This window comes from Callorhinus ursinus, unplaced genomic scaffold (genome assembly GCF_003265705.2).
Source record: "Callorhinus ursinus isolate GAN/ISIS: 27379988/994484 unplaced genomic scaffold, GSC_fseal_2.0 scaffold54, whole genome shotgun sequence".
Classification (NCBI taxonomy): domain Eukaryota; kingdom Metazoa; phylum Chordata; class Mammalia; order Carnivora; family Otariidae; genus Callorhinus; species Callorhinus ursinus.
In genome coordinates this window covers 1,100,514-1,122,172 of record NW_027397116.1, presented here as the reverse complement: position 1 = coordinate 1,122,172, position 21,659 = coordinate 1,100,514, and the positions used below count along the sequence as shown (strand labels likewise).

Below are 21,659 nucleotides of genomic sequence, written 5' to 3'. Positions count from 1 at the left end.
CAAGGGGAGCCTGAGGAGACAGCTACTAAACGTACTGTGGTGTCCAAGAAAGGGTCCTCGAGCTGACAAGGGGACATTAGGCAGAATGGAAGAAAGCTGAATAAAGTTTGGACTTCCATTAATAGTAAGGTATCAGTATTGGTTCTCCTACTGTGACAAATAGTAGTAGTAGAGAAAACTGAGGGGGGCGGGGAACACAGGAACTCTCTGTACTAGCTGTGCAGTAGTTCTGTAAGTCTAAAACTATTCTAAAGCAAAAATTGTGTTACAGAAAAACCTAGGAAAGCTTCCAGAGGCGCTCCACATTTGCAATGAACAAATAAGTCAAATGCAATCAAGATAACTCATACATACGAGATTAAATCAGTTAACTGGTTCCTGGACTGTAATACTATGCTGTGCTTGGAACTTCATGGAAATTACCTCTACTCTTTATAACAATGATAAAAGTTTGGTCACGTTACAGATAATCAAACTGGGGATGGATGATGCATTTACACCTGAACCTAGAATCCGAGTTTGTGTCCTAGAAGAAGTGGTAAGATTCTTAAACCTAATCTGTAACCCTCTGATGACTTTATTAGATAAACCCATTCCAAAACCCCTCCTGATATGCCTCCCTATATAAGGATACACAAGGATAGGTCATGTCATCAGGACACCTATGATCATCATGCCCACGGCCATGACTCCTCTGCCATTCCCCCAACACAGATGACCCAAATACCTGATCTTCTGACCAACTTAATTTTTATTTTATTTTTATTTTTTTGAAGATTTTATTTATTTGTCAGAGAGAGAGAGGGAGAGAGAAAGAGACCACAAGCAGGGCGAGCAGCAGAGGGAGAAGCCGACTCCCTACTGAGCAGGGAGCCTGATGCGAGACTCGATCCTAGGACCCTGAGATCAAGACCAGAACCGAAGGCAGATGCTTAACTGATGAGCCATCCAGGCGTCCCACAACTTAATTTTTAAACACTAGATTTATCAAAAACTTAACAGACTAGTGATAATTATCTTCTATCATTACCAATTAATTTAATAATTCAAAAAGAAAGCAAAGAACGAGTATTGTAAAAAGATAAAGGAAATATTAGATAAAGGATCTGTGTAAAGGTATAAAGAAAGAACAGACAAGAATTCAATCCCATTCTAACTTTACATTTTAATTAACTTTTGTCATTGAAAAAGTGACACCACATCACATGAAGTGAATAGCACTAAAGGTTAGAGAATGAAACACGAAGCTCCCCCTCATCCCTGATATCCCGGCACCCCAGTTCATCAAGGCCTAAAACTGCTCCCAGTTTTATCTGCATCATTCTAGAAATATTATATACATTTATATACACTACGTCGAGATGGATTTTCTTCTGTTTCTACAAATGAGCTCACGCTATACATACAGGCCCCTGCTATTTCTTCTTCATAATAAAATACGAGAGGCTGTCCCACATAAGTGCAAAACATTTATCTCATTTCTTTTAGTGGGTCCACAATATCCCAACATTTGCCTACATCTTCATTTACTGTAAATACAGGCGAGTGCTCAAAGAGTTCCAATGTTAAGGGAAATGGGGCTGAAGGTGAAGAAGAGTGGCGGTGAATAGAGAGGCGTCAGAAATACAGGCTCTGTGCAGGCCAACCCAGCATCGGGGTTCCTCCAACACCGGGGAATGACAGGCCACCAGCGACACAGTCGGGCATTACTTAATCTAGACAGTAGAGCTGTCCCCTGGGATTACGCCTGAGCAAGAGCGCAGAACAGGTGAGACAAGCTACACGTCTCTTGCTTACATGTATATGGGTGCCTGGAACCATAACACATGGTATAGGTGCGAAGAATCAGAAATCAAGATAATAAGAGACTAATTATGGATTCTCGTTTAACAGTGGCTTGCCCACTCCCCTATCCTATCTGGCACCAAGCCCAGTTTCAAAGACCGTTCAGAACAGGACGGGTACACTTCCTCACAGTTTGTACATTGTTTCTGAAGGCACCTGTGTGTTTCTTTCTCACTTTGTCTCTGCTCTCTAGAATTGACATCAAAAGAAAAAAAAGAAAATATATCAATCAAATGCTTTAGGGAAGCAATGTTTTCACAGAGTGCAGTGATCACCCCATTTAAATACTCAAGGATTTCATGCTAGCCATAAATTAATGAGCTTAACAAACAGGCCTGGGACATGTCCAAGCCAGCCTTTAGGATTCCAGCACTAATATGAGCTTCTTGAGCCCAGTCCTTTTACCAGAATAAAGTGGCCAAAGACATTGGTTTCAAACACCTCCTGGAACCCATCAGCAGTGACTTTATCTTCCTGGGTCAGCAATCCTTCAGCTGTGGAGAACATATGAATCACTTTTCTGAAACAGGAGAAGACAATTGTATGCCTTTTAAAAGGAATAAAAATACCGAAAATACTGGAAAACCCTCCCTGCCACCCTCCCCAGCCCAAAACTACATTTTCCTTGATCCTATAAAAATACCTATTTCTCAGACTGTGTTATTGTGTGTATATAAATAAGATGCAAAAATTCTTCCTTTCCCCCAATTCAGAGAAGTATTTATATTATAACTCATACTACCCATTGGACCTGACTCAAAAAAATCTGCTGCTAAAACTCTTTTCACTTTTTTTCCACATCAGGTTGCAGGTGAACTTCTCTGGGGAGATAACAGCGGTGCGAAAGGAGAAAAAGTCTTCCCCTTCACAAAATGATGGTTAACTTCCCAAGTTACACAGGTTGGTTTTTTACTGGGAATTCTTAAAGCACTGAAGACATTAACACGGTGATTTGCTGTGAGATCCATTTACTAGGTCAAGACCTGTGTGTGTGTGTGTGTGTGTGTGTGTGTGTGTGTGTGTGTGTGTGTAATGGAAGAGAAGCAAAACAAAAGTAGCAATGTACGAAGAATGCCCTAAGTATGTAAGTCACAAGATAAGATTTATTTCTCACTGTAGGTTGTGATCAAACATTTTTGGAAGCCACTGTGCTACTGTGTGTTGAGAACCTCCCGGGGAGACCTTTGGTTCTATGCATTTCCCCCGCCTCTGGGGCAGACTATCTGCCACAGAGCTGGGAAATGCTTCCAAAGCAGCTTTGGTACTGACAACTCGGACAATCTCACTGACAACTCTGCCAGATTCTGAGATGTTCTTGCTACTAGACACATCCCGGCAGACCAAACATGGACCTTCCGAAGCCTCTACCACTTGGGATGTCCTGGAGACCTACAGCACCCATTCCCTGCAACACTTCCTGTCTTTATTCTTCTCAGCCGCCCCTCAGCCCCCTAACTTAACCTACTGAGGGAAAAACCAGGCAAAAACAAACAAACAAACAACTGATTCCTTTCACCCAGTTCATCTAGAAAATGGACATTACCTTGAAAAGAGGCCAGAGAAAAGCGCTTTGATATTCAGCTGTGGATTGGGCATGATCCCAGCATTCAAATAGACATAGTCTAATCTCTGAAACCTGCAAGGAAAACACCAAGACAAGATTGTTCATCTTCTCTAGAGCAACTGGAATAAAGAAAGCCTACAAAGGACAGAAAATGCTTTCCGAAGGGGACGCATGACACATCAGGGTTACACCACTTCTTTCTCAACGCTGTTTCTTCAGCCACAGTAAATATTTGAGTATTCTTTTTTTTTGACAGTGGCTTCAAACAGAATTTGGGGAGCTATAATGGGCTTTGAAGTTAAATCTTTTCAGATCAAGACTCCTTCTAGCTTTGCCCTCCCAATTAGGGAGGCAGGTGGTAACCCACTGCCTATTAAACCCACTCTCCAACTGGTCTTAGAAAGTTGTCTACTTTTTTTTTTTTTTTACAGTCACATCTTCCCTATCGAAAAGTAAAATTTATATAATATTAGTAATCACCCAATCTGAGCCATCAATGCTGGAACCTGAATGCCAGTATATCTACTAAAGCAACCAATCCATGTGGAAACCGCTCGCTGTTCGTGGCCAGGGGCTCTGTATCATAAAATGATGAAAGCTCACAAGAATACAATCACATGACAGAAGCTGAATGGGGGTACAGCACTCTTGGAAAGCTCCTTCCAGGACACCTGTCATAGAGAGAACAGTGACATGCTGACTTGAGAGAGCTTTTTCATTTTTAAACCTCTGTAGGCCTTAATCTAGTGTACTCTTCTTGAACAAGGGCCAAGCCTGCCCTCATGATCCTCACAGGCACCATGAATATTCATAATATCTCCTACAATTCTATGCATTACACTATCTCCGTGCGCCCTTCTGTATAGTCCAAGACAATACGGGCCATAGCTACCTTAAAATACATCCACGTTACCAACACAGATGGCACACAAACATTTCTTTATCATTCTATAAGTAATTACCAGCCAAATGACTCTAATTACTAAACTTTCTGTTTAAAATGCTGATGTGGATACTACGGGGCCATCCATCCGTGTAAGCGCCATAAAGTCGTGTGGACCCATCTATTTTTTTCTTTATTTAAATTCAATTTAGTTAACATATAGTGAATTATTAGTTTCAGGGGTAGAATTAGTGATTCATCAGTCTTACATAACATCCAGTGCTCATTACATCACGTGCCCTCCTTAATGCCCATCCCCCAGTTACCCCATCTCCCCACCCACTCCAAACCCAACCCTCAGTTTGTTTCGTAGAGTTCAGCATCTCTTACGGTTTGCCTCCCTCTCTGTTTTCATCTTATTTTTTCTTCCCTTCCCCTAGGTTCCTTTGTTTTGTTTCTTAAATTCCACATAGGAGTGAAATCATATGGTATTTCTTTCTCTGACTGACTTATTTTGCTTAGCATAATACCCTCTAGTTGCACCCACATCATTGCAAATGGCAATTTCATTCTTTCTGATGGCTGAGTAGTATTCCATTGTGTGTGTGTGTGTGTGTGTGTGTGTGTGTGTGTGTGTGTATTCTTTATTCATCTGTCAGTGGAAATCTGGGCTCTTTATTCGTCTATCAGTGGAAATCTGGGCTCTTCCCATAGTTGGGCCATTATGGACATTGCTGCTATAAACATTGGGGTGCAGGTGCCTCTTTGAATCACTATGTTTGTATCCTTTGGCTAAATACCTAGTAATGCAATTGCTGGGTCATAGGGCGGCTCTATTTTCAACTTCTTGAAGAACCTCCATACTGTTTTCCAGAGCGGCTGCACCAGCTTGCCTTCCCACCAACAGTGTAGGAGGGTTCCCCTTTCTTGGCATCCTTGTCAACATCTGTCATTTCCTGACTTGTTGATTTTAGCCATTCTGACCGGTGTGAGGTGGGATCCCATTGTGGTTCTGATCTGTATTTCTCTGATGCACGTGGGCCCATCAACTGTTGGTTGTTCCATTATCTAATGTGCAAACTGCCATCTAAGAACATTAACAAATTTTGCCCGAAGTGGAAAGGCAATGCTCAGCCAACAGTGGAAAGAGCAGCAGAACACCAAATTCAGGTCTGCCCTCAGCAAAACGGCTTATTTACTACTCTCAAAGATTAAATGATCGACACAACTGCACTCTTCCAGATAAAGCAGAACTGCAATTTCTCACTAGTTTTTCCTCTGCACACAGCGTACAGAAGAGAGGCACACAGCCAGAAAGCCCAGGTGTCAGAAATGGTGCTGCGTTAGCCAACAGAAGGGCCCTTCCCAAGCTCTCTTCAGTTGTAATTTAATTCGGGTCTACAATCGCAGACCATCACTTGGGCCATTAAGGGCGGGAGAGTCTCGACATAAAGCAATAGATGTACGTGGACATCGGCACACATTCCCACATCTGTGAATATCACTATAACTAGCGTTGGCTAGGTCTGGAGGAGAGCACTCACCCCAACAGGAGCGCTTCCGCGGATGAAATGAACACACAGAAGCTGTACTGAAATGCTGATGGCAGGTGCGCCTTACCTCCGTGCTCCCTCCCACCTTACAGCCTTGCTGCCTCAAGTTCCTGCTAAGTGACCTAATATTATGAATGTTACGACCTAAAATCTCGAAAGTCGCTGTACTGGAAAGGGCTATTCTTTTTTTTTTTTAAATTCAATTAATTAACATATAGTGTATTATTAGTTTCAGAGGTAGAGGTCAGGGATTCCTCAGTCTTATATATAACACCCAGTGCTCATCCCATCACCCAGTTACCACCATTCCCCCACCCCCACCCCTCCAGCAACCCTGTTTGTTTCCTATGCTTACGAGTCTCTTACGGTTTGCCTCACTCTCTGATTTCATCTTGTTTTATTTTTTCCTCTCTTCCCCTATGATACTGTTTTGTTTCTTAAATTCCACATGAGTGAGATCATATAATTGTCTTTCTCTGATTGACTTATTTCGCTCAGCATAATACCCTCCAGTTCCATCCACATCGTTGCAGATGGCAAGATTTCATTCTTTTTGATGGCTGAGTAGCATTCCATTGCATGCGCGCACGCGCGCGCACACACACACACACATAGACACATACCACATCTTCTTTATCCATTCGTCAGTGGACATCTGGGCTCTTTCCAGAGTTTAGCTATCGTGGACATTGCTGCCATAAATACTGGTGTGGAGTTATTAGAAAATGCATTGTCAGCCCTCAGGGGTGACTACGGAAACAGCTGAAACATCAGCAGCGTTCCTGGTCTTGGGCTATTGAATGCAATAGCCTGGTACGAACAGGAACCCATGATCTCCTGGGGCAGGGCACAGGTTAAGAACTAGGAAAGAATGTAAGCCTCAGTCTCCCTTCCTGCCTCGGGTGATTGCTAGCACAAACATCCTGCTTCTCCCTTATCCCGTGACCACCTTCCTACGTGCCTGCTTGTAGGGGAAGGTGCAGGCGTACCCCACGTCTTCAAGATAACTGCCCTTCCTTTGTACTCCTTTCCCATGCTTTGAGGCATCTGTCCTTGCTTTTCTGACAAAACAAAACAAAAGCTACACGCAGAATCCAGCTGCTGCCCCCTCACAGAGGCAGGTCCTGCCCGTCCGCCCGGATCATTGTCTGAGAACTTTATTTCAGTGCATGATGACAACTCGGGTGAGGGGCCCCTTTGGATCACTACATCTTTATCTTTGGGGTAGATACCCAGTACTGCAATTGCTGGGTCATAGGGTAGCTCTATTTTCAGCTTTTTGAGGGACCTCCATACTGTTTTCCAGAGTGGTTGCACAAGCTTGCATTCCCACCAACAGTGTAGGAGGGTTCCCCTTTCTCCGCATCCCCGCCAACATCTGTCGTTTCCTGACTTGTTAATTTTAGCCATTCTGACTGGTGTGAGGTGGTATCTCATTGAGGTTTTGATTTGTATTTCCCTGATGCCGAGTGATGTGGAGCATTTTTTCATGTGTCTGTTGGCCTGGGATGTGCTATTCTTGACTGAGGATGAAAGTTCTTTTCTGCTAAGTGAGGAAATATAACTAAATCTATACAAAACAGAAAGACAGCTGGCTGAGAAGGTTCGGGGAAAGGAATGCCTGAAATCACCTGATTTGAGCTCAAAACTTCCATACTGACTGTAGGGTCTTTAACTCAGTAAGGACGGTTCCTGTACAGCTTCACAGACTTGGAAACTCAAAGTTATAGAAGAGAAGGGGATATGGAACCTAAAAAATCTCCTCGGTGTTTGAGGAAGACGATGTGGCAGAAAATTCTAGGAGAAATGACATTTCACAAGAGGCTAAGGCTGAAACTAGAAGAGCGGGGTGAGAAAACCAGCTCTACCTTTGCTTTGTAACTTGTGCAACTGCAACAGGGAAATGCAAATGGGCTAGCAATCTCCATACATAAAACACAGAGTTGTTACCATCATGTCCACACAACTAATCACACATCAAGGTGTATTCAAATTAATCCTCATGGAATCATCGCGATTATGACTGAGCAAGAAAATGTGCTCCTGGGACACCACGGGTCACTCTGTATGGATCTCCTCAGCGTAACTTCTTACACTGCACCTGGTATAAGATGTTTAGGTTTTCCTCTCCTTTTTACTTCATTCACTGCTGTCTCATGCAGTCGCGTGAGAGAAACCCGTCAACAAGAGGCATACCTTTGCTTGAGCTCCCCGGCGGCCCGGATGACTGACTGGAGGTTGCTGACATCCACCTGCACGACGCTAACCTCGGCGGCGGGGTGAGCGGCCAGCAGCGCCGCGCGGACAGCCTCCGCTTTGCCCACGTTCCTGCACGCCAAACACAGGTGCAGCTCATCGTCTTCCTCCAGCAGCCGCTTGCAGAGCGCGAGGCCAACGCCACTGTGAGGACAATTCGGAGACAGAACATGCGTTCATTCAGATGGCGCCAAATAGGAGGCATTGCTCTCTGGTCCAGAAAACCGCCGTTGTCAACATGAGCTGCCATGAGGAGCCCAGGCAGAGGAAAGAAGACTCAAACATTATTCAAGGAAGGAGGGACACCTCCCCCCCACCACTTGAATAGTCAGTCACTCGCCAGGGAGGCTGTCCAGTTTGTTTCTGAGAGCACATGAGCGCTGTCTTTTCATCGGGCGGTTTGCATTTTGTACTTGTTACGACACTCCTCAAAGGGAGTGAGTACATCACCAGCAAGAGCCGAAACGAGCATCGCATTAGCCGTTTCCTGCGTGCATGTTTTACTTTGCTGTCTAGGTTCCTCAAGGGCAAGAGCTCTACTACCTGTTGGTATCGCTGCCACCATCCAGAGCACAAGCAATTCCCAATAAGGAATGGGTGAATCTTACAGTAACACAGCAGGAGGCAAGTCCCTCTCAACTACTATGATCGAGTAACAGGAAGAGAAGAAACTCAACATGATTAAGCAGCAGGTAGGAAGAGGAAACATAAGATGGGCACCAGGTAAGAGCAGGAAGATGAGGGCACAAGACAAAGACAGATAAACGACTTCAGAAATGGCATTTGAAACCACACAGTAAATGAGGACACCACTCAGACCAGCTGGGCTGAGCACAACCAAAGCCTGGGCCTTGCCAACAGACCGTCAAATATATTTACCTTTATTCCTCCTCACTTGAGGATAGTAGGTCTTTACAATAAATATCCAAGTGCATACGTCACAATATACGTTAACAAAAAGGAACACAAAAACAGTCGACTCGCTAACGGGACTTCAGCTTAGGAAGCACCCTGCCAGTTGTTCAGGGCACTCAGACGCCTGCCACGCCGGCTGAGCCTACATGGATGCGGCTAAGTAAGCGAAAGCGGACTGATTTTAGATGACATTTGACATATCCTCTGCCTTAATCCCTCCAAACCTCCCACTGCAACAGGCAGAATGGTTTGGTTGGTGTCATCCTCCCCACATTCTTCACAGAAGTGTGGATGAGGAGTAAAAGCAGGGGACCGAAGAGGCGGAGAGTCCACACGGGCGGCCCTGGAATAATTAGGAACTGGCGGTGCTGGTTATTTGCACTCCTGCCACGCCTCGCCAGGTAGAGGGTTACTTTTTTAAGAGCGTGTCTAGGCGTCTAGCTTTGTGCTGGGTGGAATGACACCTCCCCCCCACCCCGTCGCACTGCTCGTGGGTGTTGAACCTTATCTGGGGGGCAAAGCCCTGCACAGATACAACACTCGGAGCACACGACGGTGGCGACGCTAAGCGCCGGGCACCGAGGTCGACACGGACCAGCTGGAGGAGGCGGGGTCCGCGTGGCAAGCGCCCTCGTCCTGGACACCAGCAGGACCCCCGCGACGCTCCAGTTTTCCTTTCCGCCGTCACGTTCAATTCCAGCACTGGTTATTGTGCGCCTCCAGCCGCCGCACGCCCGGAGCGGGCGCAGCGAGGACCCGGGGACCGCGGGGCAGGGGCTCGCGCGAGGTCCCACCGGGCAAGGCCGGGGACGCGTGATCCCAGCGGCGGTCGCCTGCGGTGGCCCGGCCCTGTACTTCCCGCTCCCTGCGACTCCTGACCCGCCGCCGCCGCCGCCGCCGCGGCCGCCGAGGAGGCCTCACCTGCTGGCCCCGGTGACCACCACCACTTTCCGCATGGTCTCCCTCCCCACCGCCGAGCCGCGCAGGGGCCCGGCCACGGCCTCCGGAGCAGAGGAATCCAGTCGCCCGCCGCGGCCCCGCCGCCGCCGCTGTCCAATCAGAGCCCGGAGGGGCCCCCGCTCCCCTCGCGTCATCGACTCCCCGCTGGGCCGTCCAATCGCGGCCCGCCGTGCGCTCCGGGAGCCGGGGCCAGGGTGGGGTGAGGTAGGCCGAGGGGCGGGGCCGGGCCCGAGCCAATCCGGACTCTCGTGGTCCCGAGGCGGCGCAGGTGTGTGGGAGGACGCGCCGCGCGCCTTCCGCGCCTGCGGGCCGCTGGGCGGGTGTTCCCTCCGCGGAGGGCTCGGGTGCGGGATTCGTGGCACGCGGGGGACGGCAGCCTGCCACTTTATTGCCGGAAGGGCTCGGGATATTTGCACAAGAACGCTTTAATTTTAGAGGCAAGATTTGGGTCTAGGAATTAAAGTTTGAGTATTATCATCTGCTTTGCTTTCCACTCCTTTTTGGAAGTGTAGAGCCAGGCACTGCGCCGTTTTACAGACCAGCTTCTGATCCCGGACCAGTTCTTTCTCTTTAAAAAATCATCTTTAGGGCGCCTGGGTGGCTTAGTTGGTTAAGCGACTGCCTTCGGCTCAGGTCATGATCTTGGAGTCTCGGGATCGAGTCCCGCATCGGGCTCCCTGCTCGGCGGGGGGTCTGCTTCTCCCTCAGACCCTCTTCCCTCTCATGTGCTCTCTCTCTCTCTCTCTCTTTCTGGTTCTCTCAAATAAATAAATAAATCTTAAAAAAAAATAAAAAATCATCTTTGGAAAAATGAACATTGATTTTATTAATTTTATGTAGACTCATGCATGAATAACCAATTTTCAAAATTTGGAACGTGGTATGAATCAGAGTATCTAAGAACTTCATAGGACATTGCGAGGGTATACTGTAAGCTCCTACTTAAGTGTTTCTCAAACTCTGTGGTAAAGGACCCGTTTTGTTTTTCCAAGCCATCCCAGATGGGTACTTTTGGAAAATACAGTAACAAAAGCATTATTAGAAAAATGAAATAAAAAGCGAAGGATACAAAATACAAGCCCCAATTTTTTTATTATTAGCTATGACACAAAAAAGAATCTTCTGCCAAACTGCTATTAAAGTTTCTAAGGCTTACTCTAGGTTTCTCTATCGTGCATTGGTAGCAAGGTGACCATCACTAGTCTAGGTTCACACTAAGTAACCCCACACCTCATGTATGTTCTAGGGAACGTACTTTTTTTAAAAAAGATTTTATTTTTATTTATTCATGAGAGACAGAGAGAGACAGAGGGAGAAGAAGGCTCCCAAGGAGCAGGGAGCCTGATGCGGGACTCGATCCCAAGACCCTGGGATCATGACCTGAGGCCGAAGGCAGACGCCTAACCATCTGAGCCACCCAGGCGCCCTAGGGAACGTACTTTAATCTACTTCATGGCCTCTTTCAAAGTTTCAATTATTTATGCAAAGCAATGATCCCTCAGCAATGTGAGACTGATATAAGTTATACTGGCTTTTGAAATCATAGAGGTCTTGATTAATTTGATATTGTAACAGCATTCCAGCTCACTTCAAGTTTATGAGCTCCTTGCTTGCTGACCTAAGTCCCGTGTTCTGCAACAGAACTAACCTACTTTCCTTGCGATTGGCAGACCACTGGCCTTAAGGAGTGAAGAACCGAACTTTCCCAGAAGATAGGGTCTGACTACGTTCCAAAACAGCTGCCACGAATACCAGCAGGTCTGTTCAGGGTCATATTGACATACAACTAACCACAACTAACCGCTTGGGCACCTGCTTCTCCTCCATGCAACCCTCCCCCCACCCCCTTTTCCCATGCCTTCCCTTTTAAAAGCCTCCACCTTGGTCTGGATGGGGCAGATGGTCTTTGAGAAGCTAGTCCACCGTCTTCCCAGGTTGCCGGCTTCCTGAATAAAGCAACCTTTGCTTTCCCACCATCACTTGTCTCTCGAGTGTTGATTTCAAGTGGCAAACAGCTGAACCGGAGTTCAGAACAGGTTCTCTGTCCAGGAACAATATGGGCTAGTTTAGTAATACTTTATCCTATACCAATAAAATTATATTCAGAAAATAAATCAATTATTTGAATATTAGATTCCTAAATCATTAAAACATCTTTACTGTTATCTGCGTGGAACTCAGCTCCTACCCTTATGCCACTTACAACTATTCTAAAGAGACCACGCTTTGACAATATTTTCCGGGAGTCCTAGAGTAAAATTAACCCTAATCTTTACAGTCTAGACCCAAAGGATCCTTTTAAAGTGTCCTAGGGCTCAGAAGTGACATGTAGAAGGAATAAGAGTTGTGGGGCTGTCCTATGAAAAACTCATTCCTACAAAGAAGGGGGAGGGCCCAGGCTCTGGAGATTCAGCATCACCACAATTTTGGGATGACAGCCAGTATAGGACCCAGTGTGAGTTAAGTGAAGACAGGAAGACCAGAGCAAGAGTGGCAGTCCCCTACTAGCATGATGTCCATCCAGTCCAAGTTAGGAAACCTTGCTCTTTGCTTCCCTGTTTCAATTCAGGTTGGGCCTTTCAAGGTTCTTGAACCTTCACGGGATGGGCTGAACCACTAGAGGTGCCGGAGAGACCAGGAGAACAGAAATCTGTTGAAACAGATGGCACTGAATTTTGTATTTTAAAAATATTTAATCACATGTAGGACACCTCAGTAACATTTATAATATATAGTTTATTGAAAGGTGAGTAAGTGTGGCTTTCATCGTCCCGAATTAGTCATCTTGAGTTTATACTGTTTATGGGGCTGTTTTCCTGGAAACCAGAAGAGGAACCTTGTACGCAATGATCCCATGTATCCCTGGCAAACCTTGGCCCCTTGAACAGAGTAGTAAATATAGCACTCCTACCTTTGACTATTTACTACCTTATAAGTAAATTTGCCTCTCCCCTAAATGCTGAAACCAATCTCTGGTTCCTTTGATGGTGCCTGACACAGTCCTTAGGTAGACAAAGATGAGTAAAGGTACCTTTAGCACCCAGGACAGAGCTCTATTCTGGGTCCTTAGAAACCTCTCAGAACTGACTTGCCTCTGGTTAAAAACAGAGGCAAAGGAACAGCTGCCGGTGGGGCCACATAGCTCTTCTCGTGGGTCTCTCATCTGTCTCCTCTTCAAATCACTACACATTCAGCCTGGCCCAAACCTACTCTGAGAATGGGATTTTACCCATTTCACTGGATAGGAAGAGGTACACATGTTGCTTAGACATAAGGAGTTACTCCATGCGACTCAAGGACCAGAAAATAGGTGTGTAGACTTCTTTATCAAATATAAAATGAACATAAAATTCTAAGTGGCAATCAATCAGTAACAAATTACATACTCAGATCAATGCATGGCATATAGATGCCATATCGTGTACAAATACATATCACGCATACCTTCCTTTAAAGTTTGACAACAGGTGTTGACAATACAATTGTATCTCTTTGAACGTCTCTGCTGTTCCTGTTTACGTTTTTCTCCTTTGCCTCCAACCCCACTCCCACTGCACAGATACTTGAATCCCTGGCCTTTAGCCCTAGAATCAAACCAGACACTCTGAGGGGCAGAGTGTGCCTTCGTGAATTATTGTTGTCCTCTGAGGATTCTCTGAGAATTTTTATCCATTCTCTTATCTATCATAACCATTGCTGAAAAAATATGTCATTATTCAGAAAATTAAAAGGATAAATATATTCTTCAGGGACCAAGTAAGAAACATGTTTTTTTCTTTGGGGTAGGGGATTGGTTCATCTTAGTTTCTCTTACAAAGACCACGTCTGTATTCTGGTTGTTCATAGTTTTTGTTGCTTTTTGTGTGCCTGGGTGGTCTTGAGCCAGATGACATTTGGATTTAGAAGAGATTTCTATGTATCAAACAAGACCACTTTGTAACAACAACAATAAAACATCTGCAATTAATTCTGGACTGGATTCTCCAGAACTGGACTAATGAGACAACCCAGAATCCCAATCTCTAGTACGTTTGGATGTGCCAGGGACCAAGATGCTTTTCTTCCAATAAACAGTCAAGTAATATGTGAGAAGCCTGTGTAAGTAACCCTCTGCTGGATATCCCCCAACGAACAGGCACGCACACCACGCACACACCACACTTCCTTGGCTCCATTCCCGTGCCCCATCAGGTCTCCAAAGAGACTGTAAGGACTAAAGGTAACCAAGCCCAGAGCTGTTGACACAGAAAGAAGGATCCATCAGTAGCATATTTCTTTAATCATTGTTATTTACAATTTATCATCTGACAGACTTACAGAGAATAAATAAAGAAAAGAAAATATACAATTGGTATCTTGTTTCTTTTTCTAATACAGAGAACTTTTATGTATTCTATTTTGGAATGACTATGATAGTTTTAAGCAGAGATCAATTGGTTTGCTCTTTACCCCTTGACAAGACACATCATCCTCCAAAGCCTACAAAACGAGGCCCAGATATTCCCTCCTCATAGGAAGAGTGAGCCTTGTTGGTTCAGAAACTCAATCCTCAGAAAAAGTTAGCAGACAACAGGGTAGAAGAACAGGATATCATGAGTGGTAAGGGACATAAAGTGAATAGGCTAGGTTACAAACTCTTGGATGTGTTTACAGGAATCCTACCCAATTCCAACTATTTCTAAGCCTCTTTTCAAGAAAACAGGTGATTGCCTTATCGCATTGTGCTTTCCCTTGGGTCTCTGCAAATTCTTCCCTCATATGCTTTTGTGAATATGGGTAAGCCCAGGCTAGCTGGGGACTTTGATCCTTCTCCTTTAGAGGTTCTTGACAGGCATCTGCCGGAGAAACCAGAAAGCTTGTTTCAAATAGGCTGGGCTTGGGGCCAGAGTCCCTCCCTGCTCTTGATGGGGTATCTTGTAGAGAACTGCCTTGCACTGCTGTCTAACTACCCCAAAGAATGAGGTATCTCCATAGATCCATTTCATCCTTAGAAAATATACAAATGGAGAATGTACTTCACCAGGTACGAGTCTGGGCACTCTTCTCTCTTTCTTCGTTTGAAAATAAACCCTCTGCATTATAGCAAAGCAGTTCTACCTAAATTCACCGCAGTTATGTTGGATGACAAGTTTCGGTTTCTGCCTTTTATTCATTCCAAAAACAATACTCAGCAAATATTTACTGAGTGCTTGCTATGTGCTTGGAACTTGACAGGACATGCGGTAGGTAGTGTGGACACAGGAGTCATCCTGTGACCCACAAATAGGGCAGGTGAAAGATGCCATCACAAAACTCACAGTTGTTTCAATTCCCCCCCACCCCAGGTTATTTCTGTGTTTACAGTTAATTTGGTCCAATGTAGCTGTTATTCCACTTAAGAATTGATATTTCGGCAAATGAAATGTCTCTACCATTCTGAACTTTGTGTTTCATCACACACTAGAGGACTCTTTGCCATTGTACCCTATTCCTTCCACAAGCCAGCCCTGGCGCCATTAACTAAGTGCCACCCAGCTCTTGACCAAAATACTGGTTTACCCTAAGTCCCCCGACTGCCACCATTACAAACCCTACTCACTTAGAGGAACTGTGGGGACCATCCAGAATGCCCCACACCTGATTCTCTAGCCAGCAAGCTCCATGCAGGTCTTACTGTCTCTGTGTTTCCAAATCCTTCTAAGTTGTTCTGGATTGTTCCAGATGCTAAAGAGCCAAACTAGTCAGAAAATGTGGAAGCAGTCTAGGCAGGATATTGCTCATTGATAAAGGAACAGATTAATGTGTTATATTCTCTTTAGAATTTTGTAGAATTATATCCAGATAGTGTTTTTCCTGCTGCATCCAAGCAAGGCCAGGTTACAAATTAGAAAGGGATGAAGCATCCAGAAACTAAATAAGTACATGTAAAAAAAAAACTGGTGAAATCTGAGTAAGGTCTGTAGTTTAGTTAAGAGTATTACGAATGTCAACCTTCTGGGCTTGAAAATAGACAATGGCTATGGAAGATGTTATCAATGGGGAAAGCCTGGTGTTAGGGTAGGGCTGCTCTACTATTTTCCCATCTTCTTACGAGTCTTAAAAGTATTTCAAAACAACAAGTTGTTTTGTTTTGTTTTTTAAGATACAGCAAGTAAATAATTACCCACCACTTGTCTGCCACCAAGCAACGCAGCTAATTGTGCCAGAGAACTCAAAATGCCAAAAATCCAATCACCGTTAACCATTCTAGTCTCTTTCTGTCTTGATTCAGCATTCCAAGACATTTACCAAGTGGAAAAGACATTCATCTGTTTCTATAAAAATGTTAAATTTCAATTCAGAAGGATTTCCCAGCATAGATCAGGATCTGCAAATTCCAGAAATATTTTGGGACCTACCATATGCCCTGAGAGAAGTCAGGGGTCTTACTGAAGAGACCAAGATGGCAGGTACATAAATATAAATTCAAGTTCGGATCAAAGACTTATGTTGGAGTAATCTAAGCCCTAACTATAAGTTTCTTCATTTTTTTTTTCAGTTTTGGGAAAAACAGATGCTGTTCTGTTTTAGAATATTTCCTTGGAACATCTTCATCTCTCCCTCTTGCAGACACTCCCCTTCTTCTGTTCCCCTTTACTCAAAACACATGGCTTAGCCCCACATCATGGCTTTCTTGTGGGAAGTCTGGATGGGACTAGAAAAACACATGGTTCCAACGTGGCACATACCTCTTTGCATAGATATCAAACAAGACTTAGTCTTGTCTAATTTCAGCCCATTGTTTCAATGTTTCCCTGTGGCCTTTCTGGGCACAGCAGTGATGGGCATTATTTAAAGGGGATATGGTTAACAGAAACAAGAGAAGAGGGAAAGAGACCCATGAAATGCCATAAATTCCCTATCTCTAGGTCTTCATTTCCAAAGTGGCACTTGGGAACCAGTCTAGTTCAGGCAAAGGGTTGGTTTCTTCCCGCCACGGGGATCCCCAGCACCTGCAGGGGTGCAGAAGCCACTGATGCTCTAACGGCCCCCTCCCCCACCTCCTCGGAACCGCGAAGACCCTTCCCTGATGGCTGCTTATGTGTTTCTGTCAGGACTTGCCCTTTCTGAAAACTCTGAAAAGCTCCCCTCCTTTTCATACGTCGCACCTGCCTTTTCATTTTTCAATAAATACTTTTATAATCTCTATCATTCAGAATTTCTTTCTCTATACACAGCTATCCTTTTTATCTTCAAGACACTTGCTTTTCCTGCCCTCTCTCGGACCTCTTTTCGTGCTTCAGCACGGGTTCTCACCTGCGCCACCTGCTTCTACCCTGCCGCCCGGCCCCGCCCTGCATCCTTCCCTGCATACCCTCCCTTACCTCCTTCTGTGTCGCCTTCTCTCTGGTTCCCACCCGCCTCCCCCACTCAGCCACGTGCACACTCACTGCTTCACTTTTGACTCCAATTCCATACAATGCTCTTTGTTACATTGTCTCGTGCACTTGTAAGTGACCTTTCCACGGCACAAAAACCACAGTCTCTCCCCGGGGCCTCTTCCCACTTCAGATCTCATCTGATTGCATATGTGTCTGGACGGCACATCAAGATGTGGACCTAGTTGTCAGCCCATTCACTGGCAAAAGTATAAATTTAAATCCACAAACACAATCTGGACATAAACTGTTTCATATATGTCATCAAGAGGACAACTCACTACACACGTAACAAAGCCCCCTGGCTGGCTGTCCCCTTTCCTATGTACATTTCTAAAAATTCCCAGCTACATTCTTCTCATCGAGGTTGGAGCTGCTTTTAAATTCGACATACTAAGCCTTCACCATGTCCTCTGTTGGGTCTGTTGGGTCTGTGCAGCGAGGCTCTTTGGGTCCGACCACAGGGCTAGACCCTAGACCTGGGCCTGTGATCACAGAGTCTCGGCGCCGGACAATGAGTGTCCTCCTCCCGAGACAGGGTCACTGTACGGGAGAACGCATGCTTGCCAGCCACTTGAAACAGATCACTCTGTGACTCAAGGCCAGGGAAATCCAGACACACTAAGTTGATTTTCAGTATTTTTTTTTTTTTTAATATGGGACCATGGAACGCAGTGAACTGAGGCAGAAAGGTAAGAAGAAAGAAGGGGCGAGGTGAGGCGAAGACGGGGATATGATGTATTCTCTCGCCGCACAAGACATCGCGGGGCACGGTCTGCAGGGAGCCCTCCCAGGGGCATGAGGATGAAGGAGGATAGGCTGTCTGCCCTGATTTCAAGGCCCTTTGCTTCTGCTGAAGTGAGGTGATTAGGCAGGGAGTGCCGGATAGATAAAACACGACTTCGGGGTGTTTCTGTGAGGGTGTTTCCAGATGACATTAGCATTTGAACGGGTGCATTGAGTGAAGCGCATTGCCCTCTCCCCGTGCGGGGGCTCATCAAATCCACTGAGAGGGGTGGGGGAATAGATGAAAAAGACCGCGGAAGGGGGAATTTGCGCTCTCTGCCTGACTGCTGAGCTGGAATGTCAGTCTTCTCCTGCCCTCTGTTTCTCAAAACTTTCCTGGGTCTGCAGCTTGCGGGAGGCAGATGGTGAGATCTTGAAAGTCCATAGTCATGTGGGCCAATCCCTTATAATAAATTATATATATCTATGTATATGTATCCTATTGGTTCTGTTTCTCTAGGTAACTCTCTAATACATGAAGTTAACCCTGGTCTTGAAGGCAGAGGATAGGGGATAAGAACATGTCTGGCCCTGCACATATGAACTGAGATATGTCTGTGGAAATGCCTGGTAACACTTCAAAGCACTGTACCCGTGGCAGCTGCGTCTGTTACCATTATAGTGAGTTCCCTGCATGATTCCTTGCGCTGACCACGATTTTCAGAGCAGGAGAGGACCAGATAAGGGAATCCGTATCAACTGTAGATTATCCAACCCACCCTGCACATATCAGGACTGGGAGAGGCTTCAAGACCATCTAATCCAATGTCCTCATTCTACAGATAGGGAAACAGGAAGTCCAGAAAGGTAAAGTGACTTGTCCAAGGTGACACACTTGGCTTGGGGCAGAAGTAGGACCAAAGATCCCAAACCAACGCTCTCCTGACTCCCAAACCTACAATCTCCATAAAATTAGTCCTGGGAGAGACTGGAGCCCAGAGTCAAAGGACAGCGATGGGGGCAGGTATTCACTGGGGGCAGGTATTCACTAGGGTCAGAAGACCATCTGGGGGATTTGGGAACTTTGCTTCTGCTGCAGCCTGGAGCAATGCTGAAGGCTGAACAAGGAAGAACAGTCAAGTCCCTGAGCGACTGTGCACAAGGGGGACCAGGTGAGGGCTCCAGAAACAGACCCAAGGACCCAAGACTATTTCTTCTGAGCTTGGGAAGTTTATTCTGTAAGTTTTTCTTACAGAAAAACTTGAGAGGCCCCCTTTCCTGCTTCTCACTAAATCTGAGCCCTTGTGGAGCTCACAGTCCATTCTGAGGGGACTCATTTGACAGTGTATCAGTCTCCATGAATTCTGAACCCAGACCGTCCCGATTTCTCTTCTGCTGGCCACACCATCTCTGAGGCCAGAGTGTGTATGAAGCAGGAGCAGTAAATGACTTCTCTTTCGTGCTCACCCTGTGTCTCCCTGAAATCAAGGACTCTTAGGGTTAAAAGGACATTAAATATCATCTCATACAACCATTTACCTTGTGTTTGAAAGCCTACATCTCTCTTGCCTATTCTTCAGCCTACATCTGAAGCTCTTCAGTGACAAAGGACTCCCCCCCATCCCCCACCCTCTGGAGGTGGCCCATTCACCCTGTGTGTTCTGCTGGTTAGGCTTTCTCTAATAAGGAGTAGAAATCTATCTGCTTGTAACTTTCCCTCACTGGCCCTCATTGGTCAACATTCTGGAAATGCGCAGATCTACTCCCTATTACACACAGCCTTCAGACATGGGTTCCCTAGGGGATGTATCCACTTAGAGAAGATGAATTAAAGGGCCTGTGATCCAGACATCAAAACACCAGTCTTTACTGATTCAAAACCAGGCTCTCACTGAAACACACACCTGATAACATCTGAACAAGAAGAGGACCCTCTGCAGAAATCACAGGTGACTAGCACACCTGTTACCTGTCCTCCACAGACCTCGTTTCCTATATCCATTCTCTGTTCAAGAATCCTTCCGTGCACGAGATTCTTTTTTGGCAAGTGACAATTCCCCTTCATACAGCCTTGCAGTAGACATTCTCTCCTATGCACGTCCTCTGTGTTGCCTACACATATAGACCATATCGACCTTACCCTTGACCCCTGCCCACAAATGAACAAACACCCGCTCCAAGAAGCGGGAGTTTCTCAAGCATGTATCATCTGCTTTGACAGGAGAGGGAAACACAGAGGGTAGGACATGTCCAGAGGGTCAAATTAGGAAACCAAGAAATCTATGATCAGTTGCTGAATACCAACCATTGCATCCGATTCTCCACACTTACCGAGTGTTTTCCCTAAGCCTCATCTCATGTTTCCTAAGACATTAGTATTCTTCAAGTTTTTCGTTCTGAAAATACATTTTAAAAGGTGACATGGGAAAAATATTGTAGCATCTGCACATTTATAAACATAGCATATTTAACCTTTATAAATTATCTAAATTGTCTAGCCTGCTATCCAACACTTTGGTATGTTAAGTAAGATTTCTTTACTAGATTTTATTTGCCCTAGGCTTTTTTTTTTCTTTTTTTAGTTCTTTAATGTAAAAAAAAGAGTATATATGGGTCGGGAATAGAGAGTGAGGGAGTGGAGTGAAGGGAGGCCAGGGACAGAGAGAGAGAAGCCAACAAGCCTCCGTCTCCCAGGCCCATTCAATGTCCAGATGGAGTGGCTTAGGCGTGGGTGAGTGGTAGGTCTCATGAGAAGGACCTGGGCCATTGGAATGTCGCCAGGCAGTGAAAGCATCACTCGTCCCCTTGTTGAAGGAGCAGAAGGTGGATTTCCTGGAACGAAGGACGGTGCTTGGTGTCTCTTCTCCAGCAGCTGAGCATCAGCTTATACACAGAGTCAGGGCAAATGGCAGGCTGGGGGAGGTAAGTCTTTGAAAACAAAAGTGCACAAAAAATAAGAATGTTAAAAAGAAGGGCAAAAAGGAAGTGTAGTTGCACTGTGATTTTGTTTGCCTCCCTCTCTGCTTGAACTTGAAACAAGCTCGGTGTCTGCTCTTCCCACTCCTGTCTTGGCCCCATCCCCTTCCCTTGTGCCTCGTTGTCTGGACAAGGATCTCCTGATGAACCACTCTGAGGTCTCTATCACCACACAAAAGATGAACCTGAAGCAAAAAGAGGTCTCAGACTGAAAAGCAAGTGGTTAAAACACGAAATCCTCTGTTTATGGCCCACGCACGTTGAGGTTGATCTTGGCCGAGCCAATCATGGTGGGCGGGGGGAGGTACGGCGGCACGTTGTCTCAGCTCCTCCACTGTAATAGGACCCTAGCCGGACACAGGCCCTGCAATGTATCCATGTGCCAGGATGTATCCATGTCGCTCCTCCCGTCCTGTTCTCTGTGACCCCCCTCCCCCAGACTGGGCCACAGAGAGGAGTCTGCTGTCCACAGAGTGAGTCCACCTCGCAGCTGATAGGGTTAAGAAATGACTGTCCCTGCACTCTAATATCAAACATTTAAAATGTGAATACTGAAATGTTAGTAATAAAACTTAAAGTAATTA

The 21,659-nt window shown here is 45.6% G+C and overlaps 2 protein-coding genes across 7 annotated transcripts in view; both read right to left on the bottom strand.

The window, feature by feature from the left end:
* The window catches only part of HSD17B7 (hydroxysteroid 17-beta dehydrogenase 7), a 29,509-nt gene extending 19,449 nt beyond the window's left edge, over positions 1–10,060 (bottom strand). For all 3 annotated transcript variants that reach the window (XM_025892092.2, XM_073884046.1, XM_073884047.1), the window contains exons 1-4: positions 9,938–10,060; positions 8,042–8,245; positions 3,389–3,481; positions 2,251–2,365 (exon numbers count right to left, since the gene is read on the bottom strand). In XM_025892092.2, the coding sequence (XP_025747877.1) occupies positions 2,251–2,365; positions 3,389–3,481; positions 8,042–8,245; positions 9,938–9,972 (447 nt within the window). In that variant the 5' untranslated portion in view covers positions 9,973–10,060. The remainder of the gene's footprint in view (positions 1–2,250; positions 2,366–3,388; positions 3,482–8,041; positions 8,246–9,937) is intronic.
* Positions 10,061–14,225: 4,165 nt separating this feature from the next.
* Positions 14,226–21,659, bottom strand: part of DDR2 (discoidin domain receptor tyrosine kinase 2) — a 148,491-nt gene continuing 141,057 nt past the window's right edge. For all 4 annotated transcript variants that reach the window (XM_073884049.1, XM_073884048.1, XM_025892166.2 and 1 more), the window contains one exon: positions 14,226–21,027. In XM_073884049.1, the coding sequence (XP_073740150.1) occupies positions 20,893–21,027 (135 nt within the window). In that variant the 3' untranslated portion in view covers positions 14,226–20,892. The remainder of the gene's footprint in view (positions 21,028–21,659) is intronic.